The 20,599-nt window shown below is 46.9% G+C and overlaps 1 protein-coding gene across 1 annotated transcript in view; it reads right to left on the bottom strand.

Moving 5' to 3' along the window:
• CCDC6 (coiled-coil domain containing 6) overlaps positions 1 to 18,630 on the bottom strand; it is a 119,042-nt gene extending 100,412 nt beyond the window's left edge. Inside the window, exon 1 of the mRNA XM_028123989.2 lies at positions 17,542 to 18,630. Coding sequence (XP_027979790.1) covers positions 17,542 to 17,850 — 309 coding nt within the window. The 5' untranslated portion in view covers positions 17,851 to 18,630. The remainder of the gene's footprint in view (positions 1 to 17,541) is intronic.
• Positions 18,631 to 20,599: the final 1,969 nt, after the last annotated feature.

Here is a 20,599-nt window from a genome sequence, read left to right as displayed (position 1 = left end):
AGCCGCCGGGTGGCCTCCCGAGGCAACAGCACACTGACCAGAGCCCTGGCACCCGTGACCGGGCGAGGCACCCAACGGCAGTGGCAGCGGCCACGAACTCCTCCCCCGCCACGCTGCACGGCGTCTGCAGCAGTGGGAAGCGGCTGGACTCGGGGCTATTCGGGGGGCGGGCTCCCCACCTGGCTCTCCCCTGGGAGAGAATTCATGTCAGCCATACATGACAACGTGGACGCACAAGAAAGCCTTCTCTGCAAGGGGCTCCTGAGGCAGAAGACCTCGCGGATCGATTCAGCCATTCGGGGCTGCAGGCGCTCACAAAGGTGCAGCTTGTGGTTCCCAGCTGCCACGTCTCTGTCCACGCAGACCCTCCTCCCTGGAATGCCCTTCCCGCACATCCTCCTGGGGAAAGAAAACCTCCAAGTCTGCCAACATTCTGTCCTCTGTAAAGTGTCCAACGCTGCCCAGGCCAAACACAGCCATTCCATTTTCATCTGTCCCTGAGCCAGTCCCAGGTCTGTCTGGCCCAAGATCCTGCACTGCCCTTCTCCTGCTCTGCAAGGCAGGGGTGACCTCTGAGGGCTGCAACTCCCAGGTCCCTGAAGCCAGCTCACTTCCACTGGACTCAGCCGGTAAGAGGCACTGGCAGGAGACTGGAGGCTGGGAGAAGGGAGAAACGGGGTGTCTCTTCCCTTTCTTCTCCACCCCGGGCAGCCCCTGGGCTCTGATAACACCTCCTCCTCCCCTGGTCCTCCAGGAGGAGGCCGGCAGTGATGTCCTGCTGTTCCAAACCACGGTCTCACTGCATTCCCCCAAGGAGTCAGCTTCTCAGCAACCCTCCCACGGGGGCAACCAGTCCCTGGATTAAATCCTCTCATTCTGCACAGTTTCCTTTTGCCTGTGTGAGCGCTGAATGGGCAATTCACCATCTTCCTTCAACCATGGCATGGTCACTGCTTTCCCACCTGTCCCTCTAGCCAGGCTCTGAGCTTCTTCACGGCAGACCCAAGGTCTGCTTGGGCTTTCGATGCCCGTAGCCCAGGGCAGGGGGCGCTCAGTTATTCATCAGAGGCTGCCCTGCTTCTAAAAGGACATCCCAAGTGTAGAGCAGGCACTTGGTAGGTATCCAAAAACTCCTGAGTTAAACACCAAGGATACCTCATAATCTTTTACAAGTTAGAAGAAGGGGATACCTGGGTGGCTCAGTTGGTTGAGGGTCCGACTTTTGGTTTCAGCTCAGGTCGTGATCTCAGGGTGGTGAGATCGAGCCCCACATCAGGCTCCCCGCTCAGCAGGGAGTCTGCTTGAGATTCTCTCCCCACTCCCCACCTGCCCCTCCCCCCCCCGGTTTAGGCTCTCTATCTCTAAAATGAATAAATCTTTAAAAATAAATAAAAATAAATAAAAGTTAGAAGAAGGCCATAGGAACAGAAAACTCCTGGAAACATCTTTAAGGGACAGAAGGATGCTTTTGACGGAAACTGATTCTGTGGATTCACCACCCATGAATTATAGCAATTTCCCAGACCACAGGGCAAGGACTTACATTACGAATTTAAATAAACAAAATTGTGCTATATTTCCAGCTCCTACAAGGAATTTCATAGAACCTTCTGGCTGCATGGAGACAACACAGTGGTTACAGACAGGGTGTCCAGAGGCAGGCTGCCACATGCTGGCCCTACCACCTACCAGCCAAACAACCCTGGCAAGGTAACGTCCCCTATACCTAGGTTCTCTCAGTCTGGAAAGTTGCAATAATTGTGCCCTGTGGTTTGTTTCAAGAGCTAACTCAAACAGTACACACTGGCACCATTAGTCATTATGAGAGCATAGCTCCAGGGGTCTAAAATTCAACTGCCACCGGAACAGGAAGAAAATAAGCACATGCAGCTGCAGGTGTGAGAAATGAGAGGTATGATGCCCAACCCAAGACCAACCAGAGCATCCATGCCTTTCCTACAACATTCTCTTTCAGAAGTCTCAAAACTCTGAAGCTAAACCATTGGCTATGGGCCAAATGCAAGCCGACAGTCTGCCATCCCTGATCTCTAAACAAGTCTTCCCAGTGAACAAAGAAAACAGAGGCCCCAAAATAGTATGTGATTGTCGCCTGGCCCCACAAACAGCAAGAGGCCAAGAGGCCCTGTTCCCTCTGTGCCATTTCAGGCTCAGAAGGAGAAATGAAACAAGGGGGCTGGTCACATGTGGCCAAATAAAAGGGGACACCTGAGGCATACAGTCAAAGATAGCTTCCAGAGAGGAAGAAATAAGGAAGTTGGGGGTAGAAGGGCAGAAAAAGTGAAAGCAAACTGACAGCAGCTTGAGGAAGAAGAGGAGCTGATGTCCTGAAAACCCGAAAGAGCCACACTAAGGAAAGGACACTGGGGTGGCTTCATGAGAGAGAGAAAAAGAAGATGGGCAAATCCATAATCACTGAACAAAGAGGGAAAAGGAAGACTGTGGGCTGACTGTGTCCGGAGGGCTTTCATAAGTCACATCATTCATCCCTCACACCTGAGAGCTAAGATACTACAACCGATTTTTAGAGAAGACATGGTGTCTTAGGGGTCAGGTAAACTGCCATCTGATTACAGACTAGGAAGAAGCAGAACTGAGGTGTTTTTTTTTTTAAGATTTTATTTATTTGAGAGAGAGAATGAGAGAGCGAGTGAGCACATGAAAGTGGGGAGGGTCAGAGGGAGAAGCAGACTCCCCGCTGAGGAGGGAGCCTGATGCGGGACTCGATCCCGGGACTCCAGGATCGTGACCTGAGCCGAAGGCAGTCGCTTAACCAACTGAGCCACCCAGGCACCCTGTTTTGTTTTAAGTCCTATGGGCTTTAAGATTGCCAGATAAAATACAGGATGCCCTGTCAAATCTGCATTTCAGATCATTTCTTAGTATACATATGTTCCATGCAACATTTGGAACATACATACACTAAAAAATTACTTGTTGTTTATCTGAACTTTAAATATGGCTCCTCATCCTGTTTTTATTTGCTAAATCTGGCAACCCTATCTGGTTTCCAAATCTCTCTCCATTTATACCAAGTTCACTCAAAGAATCCTGGGGTAGAAAAACAGAAAGGAGCTAATGAATAAAACTAAAAGGACGGATAATTCACACAGATGGCCTAATGGAGAATGCTGATCTGCAACACATAAAATTAAGAGCATAAAAACAAAAAAAGGTGAGCAGTGGAGCCCACAGGAATGTGAGAACTAGAGAAAGAATACACTGTACTTATGAAAAGCAGCAAACCCTCATGGTTTTCATTTGTGGGCTAACAAGTGAATTCCAAGCGCCTTTTCACATCGCCCAACAGAGATTCCAATGACCCAGAGCTGCAAGGCTCTGGGCCAAGAAAGAACCAACCAAATAAGGGGATTAAAGTCATTAGTGCTAATCTCCCTTACCTGAAAAAGAAGGGGAAGGCATTCAAAGTAGTTTGGGAGGCAGACTGAAGAGAGACCAAAAGACTCCAAATAGTCTTGGCTTACAGCCACACCTCCTCAGCGACAGAGCCAAGGGCTTTCCTGGGTTCAAGAAGGCTTACTTTTTTCCAGTACCGGCTGAGTCCCTGAATTACACTAACTGTCCTCCTTGCCCCCTTCCATCATCCCAAACGCCTTCACACCAGGACAATAAAACTATAACTATGCTCTGGTGAAAAGCATGTTCCTTCAACCTTCAAAAAGTCCCGAGGTGACCATTCCTTAGGCTAGAGAGAGACCCAGAGGCCACAGAAAGAAAACAGGTCGCTTGAGGAGTCCCCTGCCAACAGAAAACTACCGGCCTCCCACAGCCCTGACCCTGGCTCACAAGCTGGGGCTGTCCTTTCACCGTGTGGGTACTGCAAACCTGCAAAGTCAGTCGGTTTCAAAGACAGTCATGTTTTGGCTTCTGTTCCTTAGACAGGAGTGCACTCTTGTCTGAACCATCAAAGCCCACCCTCTGGAATCCATACTCCTTGAAACAGGTCAAAAGTCGCAGGACAGAGAAGCAGGCTGACGGTCTCCTGCCCACAGTGCTAAAGACAGAAAACTGGGAAAACACACGTTGGCTTTTTTTTTTTTTTTCAAGAAATAATGCCAAGAGCCCTAGAACCAGCCTACAAGAAAAACATGGATCTTTTAGAAATACATGTTTGCCTCCTGTCCTCCTGTTACTCTGACACCACCGCACAGGCGGGCTTAATCCTGACTCACCAAACCCCAGGGAATCGGCCAAGTTCCCAGGCATCCCCAAGTGCCAGAGAACCGCAGGCCCCAAGAAGCCAGGACGCAGAGCTCCCCAGGCTCGGGTCTCCAGAACTCGGGACTTGCTGCCTCGACTTCCTCCCGTCAGGCTTCCAGACATTATTTTGATACCGTCACCTTACAGAATTATCAAGAACAGTTTTGATTTTGAAATACATTTTGGAAAACAATAGAAAGTATGGGCGGGTACTAATTATCTTAAATACCATTTTCCTCAGGAATAATAATTCACAAATTACCAAAACACTTTGATGTGTGTTGTCTCATTTTATCCTTAATGACAACAGTGGGATGCAAGCAACACTGGTGTTAACCCTAAAGACCGTAGTTTTAACAGCTAAGTCCCCCAAGGTTCAAAGGCTCTGAATGCAATATAACTCACCTAGCAAAGTAGCAAGAACCTCCACTAACTGGAACCCACGTCCGGCAGGGCCCAGCATCCTCTGGCGTGCCACACTCCCTTCACACAGTGGGCTATGCCGAGGGCACACACCAAAACAATTCCACAGATATGCAAACAGTGGAAGACTGCACAGCAATAAAGCAAACCCACCTCTCCGTGCAACAACATACTGTTTCCTGTTAGTAAATGTATGAACTAGGACAACAAATCAAAGAATCCAGCACACAATAAATATGTTCTGTGTAAAACGATTTACATGAAGCTTAAAAATAAGCAAAGCAAATCTGTAGTGACAGAAGTCAGTACAAGGTGACCTTTTGGGGTGTGGTGACTGGAACACAGTACAGGGCAGCTTGGTGGAGGATTGGATATATCTTGAGCAGGGTGATGATTACACTGGTGAATTCGTTTGTAAGTTTATTTGGCATAAATCTATGCATTCAAATCTTGTGCCCTTCACTGTAAGCATATCATACTCCCGTTAGTTTATAAAAAGTAAACCTGGGCACCCCACAAAACAAATTCCACAAAGCTTACTGAGCATCTACTACAGCGTCAAGGCTGGGGAGAGACGCAAATGATCCATCAAATGGCAGAGCTTTTATGCACCAGTCACCATGCAAGGTACCCTCAGACTGCCTGTGTTCAAATCCCTATTCTACCACTTACTGTGACCTTCGAGAGGTTGCTGACACTCCTACACCTCACTGCTTCACCCAGGACATGGGGAAGGCAGAGGACTGCTATGAGTCCCTAACTAAAGCACTTGGAACTGTACCAGGCACACAGTAAGACCGCACCATGCAGCTATGGTCATCATGGAATAAGACAGATCATCTCATAGGTGACGAATGACAAAGTACCTGCCTTCAAAGAGAAGGAAAACACAAATGGCTGCACTGAGCTGCCAGAGCAGATTGTGAAAACACAGAAATGCTCCTACTGTTCTCCTGCCCCCACCCTCCCTCCCCCTTCTGCAGTTAGCCCCTGGATGGAACCCAGGAACAGAGCCCACCAGACTTGCCCAGCAGGGTCCTGCTCTCTCCTCCCCAGTTGGCCTTCTTTCCCCACATTCAGGTTCCAGAGTCGGGGGGAGTGTCCCTCCTGACACCACCCCTGCCCCCATCACTCTCTAGATTAACTTCCATTTATCCTTCAAGTTTTTGCTTAAAATTCACCTCCAGAAAGAGAGAGAAAGCCCTCCTTGACTGTGGTCCCCACTTCCAGATTGAGTCAGGGGCCCTTCACCAACTTCCCCTATGCTGTCTCATCCCAGTTGTTATATAGGGAACACTGCCTAGTATACAGCAGGTGATCAATACATCTAAAAAAAAAAAATCCACTATGACTGCGCTAGTCAGGCTATTTTTAAGTAGAGGTTATAAAATAAGTACAAAGAGATTGATTCCAGATCGGGACAGGGGCGACGGGAGGGAGAAGCGAGAGCCCAAATGGCTGTGCTGGAAGCAGAGAGGCAACCTACTGGGGTGCCCCGGACAGGGCACAGGGGTGGACACACTACTGGAGGGGGACCGAGCCAGAAAGGGGAGCAGGGACTGCCCCCCCCGCCGCCCCCACATGGGAGGTACCCTTCCATCACGGCTTCTTTTCCAAGGCAGGGAGTCACTACCCTGGAAACAGTCCCTTGGGCCTGGCATCCTGGGAATGTGCTGTGGTAATGCGGTAGCCCTGACCAGTCTCGCTGAAGAAACAATTAGGAGGAAAACGCCCACGACAAAATAAAGATAAAACTTATCATAAACTGATTTATAGCCCACCCTCCCACGGGCTGTGTGGCCTGGCGCATAAGCTCTGAGGACAGGCTTGTGTTCAAATCCCGGCCCCAGCTGGCCGACCTGGATGGGCTGGCAAGTTACAGACCCTCTCTGAGCCTGAGGGTGCTCGTGCAAGCTGTGCGTGTCTGTGCATGTCGGCAGTCCTGATCCTACAGGAGGGCAGCGAGGGTTCAAGAAGATACTATACGCAAACCCTTCCCAACAGTGCCTAGCCCACAGTAAGCACTGCATGAACATGAGCAGTTACCACAGCAACACAACAGGATTTGGAAACAGCAATGCTGGTCAATAAGAATTGTTATTCATTTCTTCAACCTTTTGTTTTCTTCAAACTTTCTTAAATTATGGTCTATTTCAAATGCTATCGAGGAAATTAAATGCTTACAACACATTTCATTTAAAAAAAAAAGGGGGGGGTGCCTGGGTGGCCCAGTCAGTTAAGCATCTCCCTTTCGCTCAGGTCATGATCCTGAGGTCCTGGGATCGAGCCCCATCGGGCTCCCTGCTCAGCAGGGAGTCTGCTTCTCCCTCTCCCACTCCCCCTGCTCATGATCTCTCTCTCTCTCTCAAATAATAAAATCTTAAAAGATTTAAAATAGGTAGTATAATGGACTTCCTATTTGTTTGAGACTACACTGAATAGTCAGATATACCCATCACCTACCTTCAACAATTATCAATACATGGCATTTTTTTTTTCATCCATAGCCCTGTGATCACAGTGTTAGGTGTCAGGGCAAAGTCCTTTCCTTTCCTAGAGGACAAGCCTTCACAGTGAATTATTCCCTCCCATGGTTCTCCACCTTTGGGTGCTTACTCTAAATGCAAAATAGGACCAAAGCACTGAGCCCAGGTCTGGGGACTGTCCACATTTGTTGAAGGACAGAAAAGAACCAGATGTGGGACAGTCAACAGGCAATAAAAACCAAAGACGGAGCAAGATATCAATAGCACTTTAAAATGTTTTTAGGATGCCTGGGTGGCTCAGTCAGTCAAGCATCTGCCTTCAGCTCAGGTCATGATCCTGGAGTCCTGGGATGGAGCCCCACATCAGGCTTCCTGCTCAGCGGGGAGCCTGCTTCTCCCTCTGCCTGCAGCTCCCCCTGCTTGTGCTCTCTCTCTGACAAATAAATAAAATCTTTAAAAATAAAAAATAATTAAATGTTTTTAGGTCCAGTCAGTTGAGTGGCCAACCCTTGGTTTCAGCAGCTCAAGGCATAAGCCCCGGGTCGGGGGGTGGGGGGGGAGGGGGGGGGAATAGAGCCCCACCCCCACCTCTGGCCCCTCTGTGCTCAGTGGGGAGTCTGCTTCAGGATTCTCTCCTTCTGCAATCCATCCTCACTCATGCTCTCTATCTAAAATAAATAAATATTTTTAAAAAATGTTTTTAGGACCAAATTCATAACTTCAACATTAGGACCACAAAAACCCAGCTAGCTGCTTTTGTGGATCAGAGCACATTTTTTCCTTAAAAAAAAAAAAAAAAAGTTTTTAAGTCACCAAGAATAGAGCTTATCAGAGGCTGGAGGTAAGGGAAAACGGAGCTACTATTTAGTAACTGTGCAGAGACCGTTTCTGTTTGGGATAATAATAAAGTTCTGGAGATGGGTGGTGGCGACGGCAGCAGAATAGTGTGAATGTACTTAATGCCACTGAACCGTGCACTTAAAAATGGTTAAACTGGTAACTTAATGTTGTATATATTTTACCTTTTTTTTTTTTAAATCACACAGAAAAAGTCACTGGCCCTCTTCACCAGATACCTAAGATATTTCTCAATAATAAGGCTACAAGTCGGGGTGCCTGGGTAGCTCAGTCGGTTAAGCGTCTGTCTTCGGCTCAGGTCATGATCCTAGGGTCCTGGGATCGAGCCCCTCATCGGGCTCCCTGCTCAGTGGGGAACCTGCTTCTCCCTCTCCCACTCCCCCTACTTGTGTTCCTGCTCTATCTCTCTCTGTCAAATAAATAAATGAAATCTTTAAAAAATAATAATAATAATAATAAGGCTACAGGGGCGCCTGGGTGGCTCAGTCAGCCGGACGTCTGACTTTGGTTTAGGTCATGATCTCAGGGTCCTGGGATCAAGCCCCAGCGCCGGACTCCCTGCTCAGTGGGGAGCCTGCTTCTCCCTCTCCACCCCCCACCCCTGCTTATGCTCTCTCTCTCTCATGTAAATAAATAAATAAAATCTTTAAAAAAAAAAAAAGCCTACACGCATTCAAGGTTCAAAATGATGTGAAATAATTAATATACTTTACAAAAGAAATGGCACATTAGCAGTTAGTGATTTGTACCCGAAAAAGTCCAAGCCTCTACTTTATGGCATATATATTTAAATTGTACTCTTTGGTTAACAAAGATGTTAAAATCATCTAGCCAATTTTTTTTTCCACCTCAAATTTTAGTGTTTCTATAATCAGGAGCTACTAAATGAAGCAGAGACACAATGTTTTGACTCTCAGCAAATGTCTTTGTTTAGATAAATTAAGGCCTGTCTAGTGAAGACCAAAAAAATAAATAAATAACTCAACAGAATAGAAGTTATTATTTGAGTTGGTATATTAGGATAACAGGAAAAAAAAAACCTCACCACTTACATACAAATAATGTCACAAGTCGAGAAGCTCCTTCTATAATTAAACACCAAATAAATTATTTTTCTTAAGACTATTTTAGCCTTCCTAACTCAACCTCAAAAACGCCGATAGCACAGAAAAGACTCTGCTTAGGAGAGCAACGCATGCCATGTTTAATCTAGTGCAGGTACTAGATTTCTAAGAACTTCCTTTAGCTCGTGCATACTCCATGTTTTCATTCTTTCACTTTCCTCTTTCCTTCTATGGAAAACTTTTTTGACTCATGACCAACGTGTGGCTGAACATCCGAGCTCTGCTCCTCAGTACCAAGTGGCCTCATTTGATCCAAAGTGCCCTGAGATGACCTGGAGGGTATTAACCAGATCACTCTGGACACACACCTGGCACCCACAGGAGGCTGGTTTGATCTGGAACAGATGCGTGGAAGATTATCCCATCAATCAACACTGCTTTTTTAAAAAACTGGAATTTGGAATTGCCCATAAACTAGTATCTCTAATTAACTTTAATGTACGAAGTCTTTACTTTCACAAAGCTCTGGATTAAAGACTTAGGAAATTCGATCCGTCCAACAATATTCCATGAAAGGAACGTGGGTGGGCCTCTGGGTGTAACAGGAATAGAGGCAAAACCACCTAGATAATTTCGATCTACAGGCAGATGCAAATTATGAAATTAAAACATCAATGACATTTCTTTTCAATCATCACCACATAAAAAAGAAAATTAAAAACAAACAAAAAGCCTCCCGGTGCCACCTGGACATAGACAAATTGAGCAACAGCTCTCCCCATCTCTCTGCCTTACAAAATAAACTACAGGCTAATTAAACTGTGAGTGAATATGACACATCATTTCTCTTAAAGGTACTCAACAAAACAGAGAGGGTAACACAGCCCTCCCTGGAACCCAAACAAGAGTCTGCAGAACTTCCTTTCTTGCTTCCACCTGCATGCAGGTGATTTCTGCACTTCCCAACTCTCTGGACTGGAAAGTGCTGGAGAGGGAAGAAGGACCATTCCCTCTGCTCTGAATTCCCTACAGCACCAAACCAGAGCCAAGCTGGATGAAAGTCAAGTGCAATCCTTGGCTGGCTGCTAAAGAAGCCCTTACATTCCTTCTGGATATTTCAGAGTACAGACACACAGTAGGCTGTTCGTTCATAAGTACTTGTAGGTGGAATGGTGCCTACTTCAGGCTGTATTCATCACATGCCATTTTGTGCCTTACTGAGGAGGGAAAGAAATCACAGAAAATTTACCATCATTAAATGAGTATTATAAAACCGGGTGCCTGGGTAGCTCGGCAGGTTAAGCGTCTGCCTTCAGCTCAGGTCATGATCCTGGGTCCTGAGATCCAGCCCCACATCCGCATAGGGCTCCCTGATCAGCGGGGAGTCTGCTTCTCCCTTGCTCCCCACCTCCCCCCACTCGTGCTCTAATAAATATTTTTTTAAAAAATTTTATAAAGAACTTTAATCACTAAACTGCACCCCATACATCAAATCTAGAGACCAACAGTAAGTAAGGGGGTGAGTTATTTCTAAATAACCATAAATCTATTAACCCCTTTGAGCATTCTTCTCCCTAAAAAAGAACGCTTCCACAAAGTGATACTTGTAATTTACTGGAATGAGCACTGGAGTAAAATTCATAGCTGTAAACTTGACAGCAATAGAAGAAAATTTGACAGCACTGGGGAAGAAGAGTCTGCAAGTGAACACCCCACCGAGATCCTGACAATTAGAAACATTTTCCAGAGCATTAGTTTCCCTGTCAAGAAAGTTTCAACCAACCACCACTAAGCAAGAACATACTGAACTGTGAATATTTACTTCACCACCTTTGACAATAATTCAATCTATCTAAAAGCAGCTGTACTGTGATTGAAAACAAAAAGCAACTCCTACCCACTGAGGGTAGAAGTTTGGGAGGGAGAAAGAGGGCTGTTCTTCCTTGTTCAGCCTGGCTGTGGTTTAAAAAGCTCAGTTAGCATTTCTAGGTGTCAATGCAATTATCACTGCAAGGAATGATTTAAGAAAAAAAGAATGCAAGCACACTGTGTGTGACACTATTATTAACCCCCGAAACTCCACTCTGTAAGCCACACGTGGGCATCCACAAGCATTCAGTAAGCCTCCCAATCCTGTTTGCAGATACCTCCCCAACTAGAGCTCCAGGTGACTGGTACCTACATAGATGCGTGACAGCCTGAAGCTGCTTCCCAGAGGCAGCTGGGGGGCATTTTCACATTAACAAAAGTTGTAAGAAGCACTGGAGTGATCTGTCACCATCACTGAAACTGAAGTGGTAAATCTGACACTTCCCACAGAGCCACTTTTTCCCCTAAAAACCTGGCTCAAAAATCCTTGGAAAGGTCAACCTAAAGACACTTTGTCCCCTTTCAGAGGTAAAATGTATCATGAACACCTAGATATATGCTACAAGGTAGCCTACATCACCCATGGTTAGAAGGCAAGAGCTTGGGACGCAGGTTGATGGTAGTAGTCCCCCAAAGTATACAGTGTATCCATTCACCCATCTAGTCCTCTGCTTAACCAACCAGGGAGAAAATGGTGTTTGCTGTTGTTCAGGGCACATGCAGGAGAGCGGCCCTATTAGCACTTGGTCAGGAGACCAAGTATGGGCCCCCTCACCCAGTTAAACACAAAAACAATCCCGAAAAACTCCACCACCCAATGCCTCCACAGTCAAGCCAACATACCCTTGAGTATCTACCACATGCCAGGCACTGAGGAAGCAGAGTAAACAAAGCAAATTCTGCCCCTGAAAGGAATGTATGCATCTGCTGGGGAAGGCCTATGTGATGCGGATGTGCAAGGAGTGACCGATGGGTCCCGTGGGACCATATGAATGGGCACATGATCCACTGTGTGGCTGGCAAAGAGGCAATGCCAGTGCACACCGGGGTGGGGGTGGAAAAGGCAGTCTAGTCTCCTTGGATTTATGAGGTAGAAAGGAAGGGAGGAGTAAGGAATAAGACTAAGGACAGGAAGTACATCCTAGAGGAGTCAAAGAAACCTATTAAAATTCCAGAAACTAGCAGTTCAACCAAGTGAGAGCTTCAAAAATGCGAGGGGTATGAACATGAGGGGTACATCTGTGAAGCACAAAGGGGCCAGACCAGGCAGAGCCTGGCAAACGACCAGCAAGTCGACCTGGGGGGCGCCTGGGTGGCTCAGATGGTTAAGCGTCTGCCTTCGGCTCAGGTCATGATCCCAGCATCCTGGGATCAAGCCCCACATCTGGCTCCTGGCTCAGCGGGGAGTCTGCTTCTCCCTCTCCCTCTGCCCCCTGCTCATGCTCTATCTCTGTGTCTCAAATGAATAAATAAAATCTTTAAAAAAAAAAAAGAAAGAAAGAAAGTCAACCTGGATCCAGAGGGTAATAGGGCGCCATTGAAAGTTTTTAAATAAGCAATGACTATTTCAGGTTTTTGCTGTAGGCCAGTCTCTGGTCTTGAACAAGAGTCACCACAAACCAGGAACTGGTGATTCTCTGAACTATTCCTCATCCCCAGCAAAACAAATAAGGAGAACACCACAAAAGACTGACATAATCTCCTCTAATGATGTTTCTTTAATCAAATACAAATACATTATATGAAACACACAGAGGGGACCTATGAACATGAAGAACTTTAACTGCAGAAGAAATCTAACATTATAGCCTTTTTAAGAAGCCTGAACTTGTGTACAATTAGACCTAACCGTGAGGTCATACATTTCTCTAAGTTGTGTCTCAAGTTGTGTCTCAAGTTGGGTGTTTCCATTAAGAATCTAAGGGGAAAAAATTTTAACAGAAAAAAAAAAATGACACACACCACACCTCTTTACAAGGGCAATGTCAATCCGACAGCTTCAGGGTCTGCCAAAATGAAGTCTTAAAAATGGAAAATAGTGTATTAGGCTTCCAGAGTAAATAATCCCAAATCCACAACATTTACTATATGGTGGCTTTTATTGGTTAATGAGACCATTACACTGTTGATGTTTAAAATCGCCAGGTTTTCTAATCATGACATTCCAACCTGTTTTTCTACTATAACCTCAAAATGCCTTTTTATTTATGTATTTCCCTGTCTATAATAAAGTACTAATTTTCTAGTTAGAGAAAGATCCTTAAATACTAGTGACTTATTTCAGGCCTTTATTTTCAAACCAGACACATGCTGAAGGTCTGAACTGGTCTAGGAAAAGCACACACCTTAGAGAACTAGCCATGCCAGGTGTGAAGCTCTGCTTATACTCTGAGAAGCCCAGCAACTAACCGGTCTACAGCTGTGAAGCCATCCAGTGACTGCCCAGTAATGCATTTCCTCATCTGCTCAGGGACCACCATCCCTAGACACCACTCACTACAATGAATCAGATCATCTCCAATTACATTTTCACCCATAACACAAGCTGATAGATCTAACCTTACATCTAAAAGCTGCTCAACAGAGTTACTGAGCATTTGTTTTTTGTTTATTTTCTCCACTCCAAAGAAGAAATTATGATCTATAATCAGCATCCTGGTTGCTGATTTACTCGGAGAAACTGGATAATCATTCAAAACATTCCATTCCACCCCTCAGCCCCAAGTAAAACACCTTAGGGCCAAGCTTATAACTCCCAGATGCTCCAGGCACTTAGACACATGGATGAAAGGCCTCATACAGAGGATTCTTCCCTGTAGATAATGCTTACCTCTATCATACATATGCTGAGAACAGACCCATGAAACCAGTCCTTTATTAAATGGATAGTTTGATCCAAATAAGCAGTTATATACCAAAACAGACAGAAATGACCACGGTTACGAGTTCTATTAGCCTTTGTACTGGATTTTAAGAGAGGACATGGAGGTGGGGGGGGGGAGCACCAGGTTGGCTCAGTCAGTTAAGTGGCCAAATCTTGATTTCGCTCAGATCACCATCTCAGGGTTCTGGGATCAAGCCCTGCATCGGGCTCCACACTCAGCGGGGAGTCTGCTTAAGGATATTCTCTCTCTCTCCACCCCTCCCCCCACTTACACATTCTCTCTAAAATAAATAATCTTAAAAAAAAAAGAGGGCACAACACTGAGGTATCACTACACACCTATGAGAATGGCCAAAATCCAAAAGACTGACAACACCAAGTGCTAGCAAAGATGTGGAGCAACAGGAACTCTCATTCATTGCTGGCAGGAATGCAAAACGGTACAGCCACTTTGGAAAGACAATCTGGAAGTTTCTTAACAAAATTAAAAATACTCTTTCCATGTAATCCAGTAATTGCTCTCCTTGGTGTTTACCCAAAGGAGCAGAAATCTTTTGTCCACACAAAACCCTGCACACAGATGTTCGTTGCAGCTCTATTCAAAAAATGCCAAAAGTTGGAAGTAACCAGTCCTTCGGTAGGTTAATGGATAACTATGAAGACAGTAAAAAAGATAAGTGGTTGCCAGGTTAGGGAGCGATAAAAAGGCAGAGCACAGAGGATTTTTAAGGCACTTGGTCTACTCTGTATGATGCTATAATGGTAAATCCACAGAATGTACAAACAGCAAGAGTGAACCCTAATGTAAACTATGGACTTGGGTGATTACGATGTGTCAAAGTTGGCTCATCAGTTCTAACAAATGTACCACTCTGGAGGATAATGTTGATAATGGGGGGTGGGAAGAAGGACAGGGACTATATGAGAAATCTCTGCACCTTTCCTTCAATTTTGCTGCAAACATAAAACTGCTCCGAAAAATAAACTGTTTAAAAAGAGAGAGAGATTGAGAGGGTACCTCTCCTCCATGGTGTGGCTAATGAGCAATGTATCTTTCTGAACATGTTCAGGGGAAAGGAAAGACATCAATAATCATCTTTAATGCTCAAGAACATGAAAGTTAACATTATATGTAGAGGAAATAATAAAAGGCAGGAAGGCAAGTAATAGGATTATGCTGCCATCTTCCCTTCAAATTAACTAAAATAGTGAAAAATCTAGCAAGGCCTTCATTTAATTGAATACAAGCCTTATCACAAACTTTCTAGGCAGCTACTAACAAGGGCTATGTTTAAGTTAGAGTTGTCATGGGTTGTGTAGCTTAACCTTGACATAAATTACAATACGGTGTTGTTCAATGGACCCCTTACACCCACAAACCCATTTCATGTAGTCACATACATTTCTCCTCCCAAATTACACACCGGAGAGGTCAAAACCACTTCAACACAATCTGGGTCTCAGATCAGTTAACGAAACTCTCAAAAGCTTAAAGGAATCTCTTCTCTGCGTTTGCTTTAGTAACACCTGCCAAGTCCTAGGGAACCAGGTAAACCACAGGCATTTTTATTTGTCTACCTAAATATATGAATCAGAGATTAAAGAAGAACTGAGCGGCTTTTGGTACTTGAAGGCTGTCATCTAAAACAATTTTAAAACTCTACTCAGTAAGGTCACAGAACACTTCACAACGTATATTTGGTTGGATGTCAGTTTTAGCTGAGGGTAAGTGCTAAGAAATAAAGCCACCACCTTACACTCTCTTCAAACCAAGTGTTCAGAAGGTCTCTGATCTTATACACCAGGAATGAACTTTGTCCGTGGAAAGCCAACGTGTTTGTGTACAATTTACAGACCTTATAATATGGTCAAGTATCAAACAGATACCCTTTCATAGTACCTCCACCCCCTAATCCTCTCCGGAACAAACAAAAACAACAGCCTGAATTGCTCACTGTATGCAAGAGGCTAGGGATTCTGTTTCATAAAGTTTTACTACGTTCCGTGGTTCACATTCTCCAAAAGACGAAAGCTCTCATTTACTAACTCAAACCTTAAATAAACTGCTTCCACCAACTTCCCCTCTTCTCAAACCCCCACTCAGCAGAGACATCTCTCTGGGCCAAGAAAGCTACAGAGGAGGCTTGGAAGTGCCTGCCTCTGCAAATTCCTCCCCCTTCCTACCGAAAGGGCACTTCAAGAACTTGACAGTCTGGAAAGGCGTGAATGTTGCTCCAATTCCATTCACCAGGACTGGATTTGAGCATGCAAAGTGTCTTTCTACAATCAATTTCTATTTAGGCTGCCAATTACACTGAAACTTTGGTGGAAATCTGCTTCCTAAGCAAATTCAGAATGCCATCCAGGTCCCATGTATGAGCTAGCACTGGGGAGCATACACACCCACTCACACATACACACTCACTCCTCCGCTGAAGACTTTTTCTGGCACAGGGGCATCCTAAACTTGCCCCCATTTCATTTCCAGACTGTCATCTTTGATCCATTCCCAAATTCATGCCTTTTTCTCCAACTGAAGGTTCAGTCTAATCAGCTATTGTGCAGCAACTATGGTAATTTATCCCCTTGATTTCTTGACATTTTCTTCTCTGCTCCTGGCTGGGAAACTGTTTTGATCTGAATAGAGTTGTCTGTATGGGGATTCTGCATGTTAATGATGTGGCTAGCTGGCAGGGATATTAGGTGAGAGCACACGGTGTACTTTTGCCTGTTATGTTTCGCCTCATCACGGCTAGAGTGGCCTTTCTAATCGCCTGCTACACTAGGAAGGAGACTACAACACCTAATCTTAACTGTCTTCGGGGGAGCCTGGGGGGCTAGGTGGAAACAGAACAGACAGCCTATTCTCTCATCAAGACTCTAGACTCAGAGGCAAAATACCCCTAGGCACTCCACCACCAATGAAGCAAACACACCTCGTTCGGCAAGGGAAAAGGAGTCAGTCGATACCCTTCACCACGGTTTGAGCCTGTCCAAGCTTCATACCCTTTACTCTGTCCAGGCTAGTATGAGATGCTGCATTCGCCCGGCTGTATATTGCTGCTGCCACCCCGCACCCCAACCCCAAGGAAAGGACTTCCAACGGAGGTGGGAGCATCAGCTCCGGTACCCGCCCTTCCCTCTCAATCCTGGCCAGAAAACTCCACTTCCCGGATTCCCAGCCACTCTCTCCCGCCCCCTCCCCGGGCGATCAAGCTAGCGCCGTCCAGATGCCAGCGAAGTGCCCAGCCCAGCTATGCAACCCCCCAGTACCCCAAGCCAGGCCCCTGGAACTGACTCCGAGCTCCTCCCTCTCCCACAGCCTAGGGATCCCCAGATTCTGGACGCACCCCTTAGGCATGCTAGGACTGAAAAAAGTCCCACCCCGCCCCACCCCCCAAGCCACGCCACCAGCCTCCAGCACTGCCCGGGAGAGGCCTCCTCCCCAGAGGCTAAAAGGAAACGTGGGTGGTGGTCCAGCAGCTTTCTCCCACACCCCGCGAGGAGCCTGACCCTCAGGGGAGGCCAGACTCGCGTGTCCCCGTCGGAACACCTCCCTCTCCCCGACCCCCCGGGGGCCAGCAGTTCTTGGCAGAGAGTGTGCTTGCTGCGGGTTCCCGGGAGCCTCGGGGAGTTCGGGGGCTGCCCGCTCCAGGTGCAGCCTCTCCCGGAGGCGGGCGGAGGTCGGCGCCACGGCGCGCCCCCGGGGGGCACTCACGATGGTCACGCTGGCTTTGCGCAGGTCGCGGTTCTCCTCCTGCAGCGCCTTGCACTTGAGTTTGTAGGTCTCTAGCTCGATCTTCAGCACCTTGTTCTCCTGCTGCAGCGAGGCCAGGCGGTTGGTAAGCTCCTCCAGGCGGAACGGCGAGATGACAATGCCCCCCGACTTCCCACCGCCGCCACCTCCCCCGCCGCTGCCGCCGCCGCCGCCGCCCGAGGTCGATGAGCAGGACGACTGCATGGCGGCCGAGCTGCTGCTGTTGCCCCCCGCCCCGTCCGTGTCGCTCTCGCTGGCGCTGTCCGCCATGGCCGCGGCGGGCTGGGGAAAGGAGGAGGAGGAGGAGGAGCAGGGAGGCGGCAGCGGCGGCGAAGGCTGGGCTGCGAATGAGTGGGCGCCGGGCGAGCACAGAGGAGCGCGGAGCTGGGCGCCTGGCAGCAGGGCGCAGACTCCGAGCGGCGGCGAGAGAAAGAGAGGGAGCTTCCCGCTGCCAAGGGACCTCCTCTGCCAGAGAACAGAGACCCCGCCCGGGCTCGGGCAGTACTGCACTGGGGCTCGCTCCAGCCGGGCCTGGCGCGCTCGCTAGGCCGCCCTACAAAGCTGGCCGAGAGCTCCGGGACCCGCCCGCCGCCGCCGCCGCGGCCGCCGCGGCCCGCCTCCCGGTGCCGGCCCGCGGTCCAGAGACACGCCAGTGCAGGAAGGCCAGGCCAGCCTCCGCACCAGCTGCGCACCGACCGCACGTGTTCCGAGGGAGGGCCTCCTGGCCCCCCGACCTAAGCCCCCGGCCGCCCAGCCTCTTCCGGGCTCGCGCCGGCTCCCGGGAAAAAGAAACCCAGTGCCCCGCTAGCCTTGCAGGTGCTGGGGACACGTGGAAAGGTCACGCCGGCTCCCGCATCCAGCCCTGGCCGAGCCGTGGCCCCATCTTCCGCCGACTGCGTGTGCTCCTGTCTCCCTCTGTCTGTTTCAAACATAGACGCAGCCCTTTCGGTTTTATCTTCTCGGTGAGCTTAACCGGGAAGCCTAGGATAGCGCAAAGAGAACAGAAAGTTCCCCCTCCAGGAGCCGAGTGGGGTGAAACAGCAGCCACAGGTTAACCTCGTTAAGAAAGAATTTGCGGAAGCGACGCTGCGCTCTCTTTACTCCTCCTCCTAATAATCTCATAAACCATACTGCGCTCAATTGTTTAAACAAGGTGCAACTTTTTCTTTTTCTCTTTGCATCTTGAGAACAGTGCCAGGATGTGTCACGCAATGGGATTGAGACACTAACATTTACCTAAGCCAAGAAGAAAAAAAGAAACACTTTCAATGGATTAAAACCCATCCCTTTAAGTGCCAGGTTTCCAAAGTAACTGCAGACATGGCATTATGCTATACAAATGATGATTAAAGTGGGAATACGGGTAACCATCACCCTTATTTACGATCATCTTGCCCACTCCTAGAAAACTTTTAATAGGTTAAAAATAAAACATTAATTAATCTAATGTGATCTAATTCAGGGTTCTAGTTTTGAAGTATAAGAAATTCGAAATCGAAACTTTGATTCCTCCTCTTCCCTCCCAAAGAAAAGCTTGCAGGAAATCCGCCCAGCAGGTGAGATGATTCTAAACACCTTTAAACTGTTGAAACAAAACAGCTTTCACTTATGTATAAAAATTGGAAAGTGAAACTGACCAGACTAGTTATTATCTGAGCTTAGTCAAGGAAAGAACAAACACTTGGAAACAGAAAATGGGGGAGGGAGGGTGCGGGGAGAAAAAAGTGTGAAAATTTTCTATTGCTGTGAACTTTTGGAAACGTTTATAATGTGTCAGGAAGGATAAAGAGGTGGATTTAATGATTTATAGTCCCACTCTTCTGTTATCTTTAAACCTAAATTTGATCTAATGATTAAACTGTCATTAAAGTGTCATTCAGTGGCCAGTGGAAACTGGTATCTCGGAATAAACTAAAACTCCAAGTGTTCCAAATGACATCATCTTTTACCAAGATGGCTGCTTCCAGCAGACAGCTGAGAAATGCCAACAGCAATTAACCCCCAAATTTCTCCTAGTTATTTTTTAGCCCTAAAGGACTTATGAACTTAATCACTGTTGGTGTGGCAGGAAACAAACAAACAAACAAACAAACAAAGAATTGGTTTTGCTCTTCAGAAACATATAGCCAATGTGAATTGTTAGAAGTGATACAGTGTAATTTTCATTGAAACTTATTTCTCTCCCTGACTTTTCTTTTCGGGGATCTGGTACATGAGACAAGCATCTCGTTAAAGTAGAAACGGCTTCTGGAAAACTCACTTGCTAGGTGAAATGGAAGAGTAAAGCTAGCAGGGAGCAGCACCACAGGGAGAAACTCAGATTTAACAGCATTCTTTCCGCTTTATTCAGCGCCGTGATAGAATCTTAGAGCGGGTCTGGCTTCCATACTTCACAAGTTTCTATTGTTCCTATCCCATAGTATCTTAAAGCTTACACTTTTAGAGCTTATTGCAACAGAAACATTCCTTCCAGGCAGAGCAAGGGGCAAGTTGGCTCTCAGCTTTATCACCAACTACCTAAGACGGACTGACTCCTTCAAGTCAGCAGGGGGGTGGGGTTTAAAGCGCCTGACTTTCTTAAAGGGCCCACGTTACAGGAAGCCTAAAAATGTGTTGGTCTTGAATAGGATCTGGAGGAAAACTGCATTTTGACATGGTATTTGTAGGCAGTAATTGTGCTTAGAAGACTTTGGGGGAAAGCCATCTTCTAAAGCTTCCCTGCTGATACAGATGGGAATAAACTGGGGAAAATTTTTTTTCACTGTGGTTTTTATTGTTATTGCAAAGCAGAAGCGTGTCTAATTTTCTACTTCTTGTAAAAGTGATTCCCCTTATAAACAGACCATTTATCACAACATTGGTTCAGTAGTAGCATTACAATAGAAGCACTAGTTACAAGGGGCGCCTGGGGGGCTCAGGCTTAAGCGTCTGCCTTCGACTCGGCTCATGATCCCAGGATCCTGAGATCGAGCCCCGCATCAGGCTCCCTGTTCGGCTGGGAGCCTGCTTCTCCCACTCC

Source organism: Eumetopias jubatus, unplaced genomic scaffold (genome assembly GCF_037043125.1).
Source record: "Eumetopias jubatus isolate StellerSeaLion01/CBP00866 unplaced genomic scaffold, mEumJub1_p1.0 scaffold_17, whole genome shotgun sequence".
NCBI classification, from domain to species: Eukaryota; Metazoa; Chordata; class Mammalia; order Carnivora; family Otariidae; genus Eumetopias; species Eumetopias jubatus.
The sequence above is the reverse complement of the archived record's forward strand: the minus strand, read 5'-3'. Positions and strand labels throughout refer to the sequence as shown.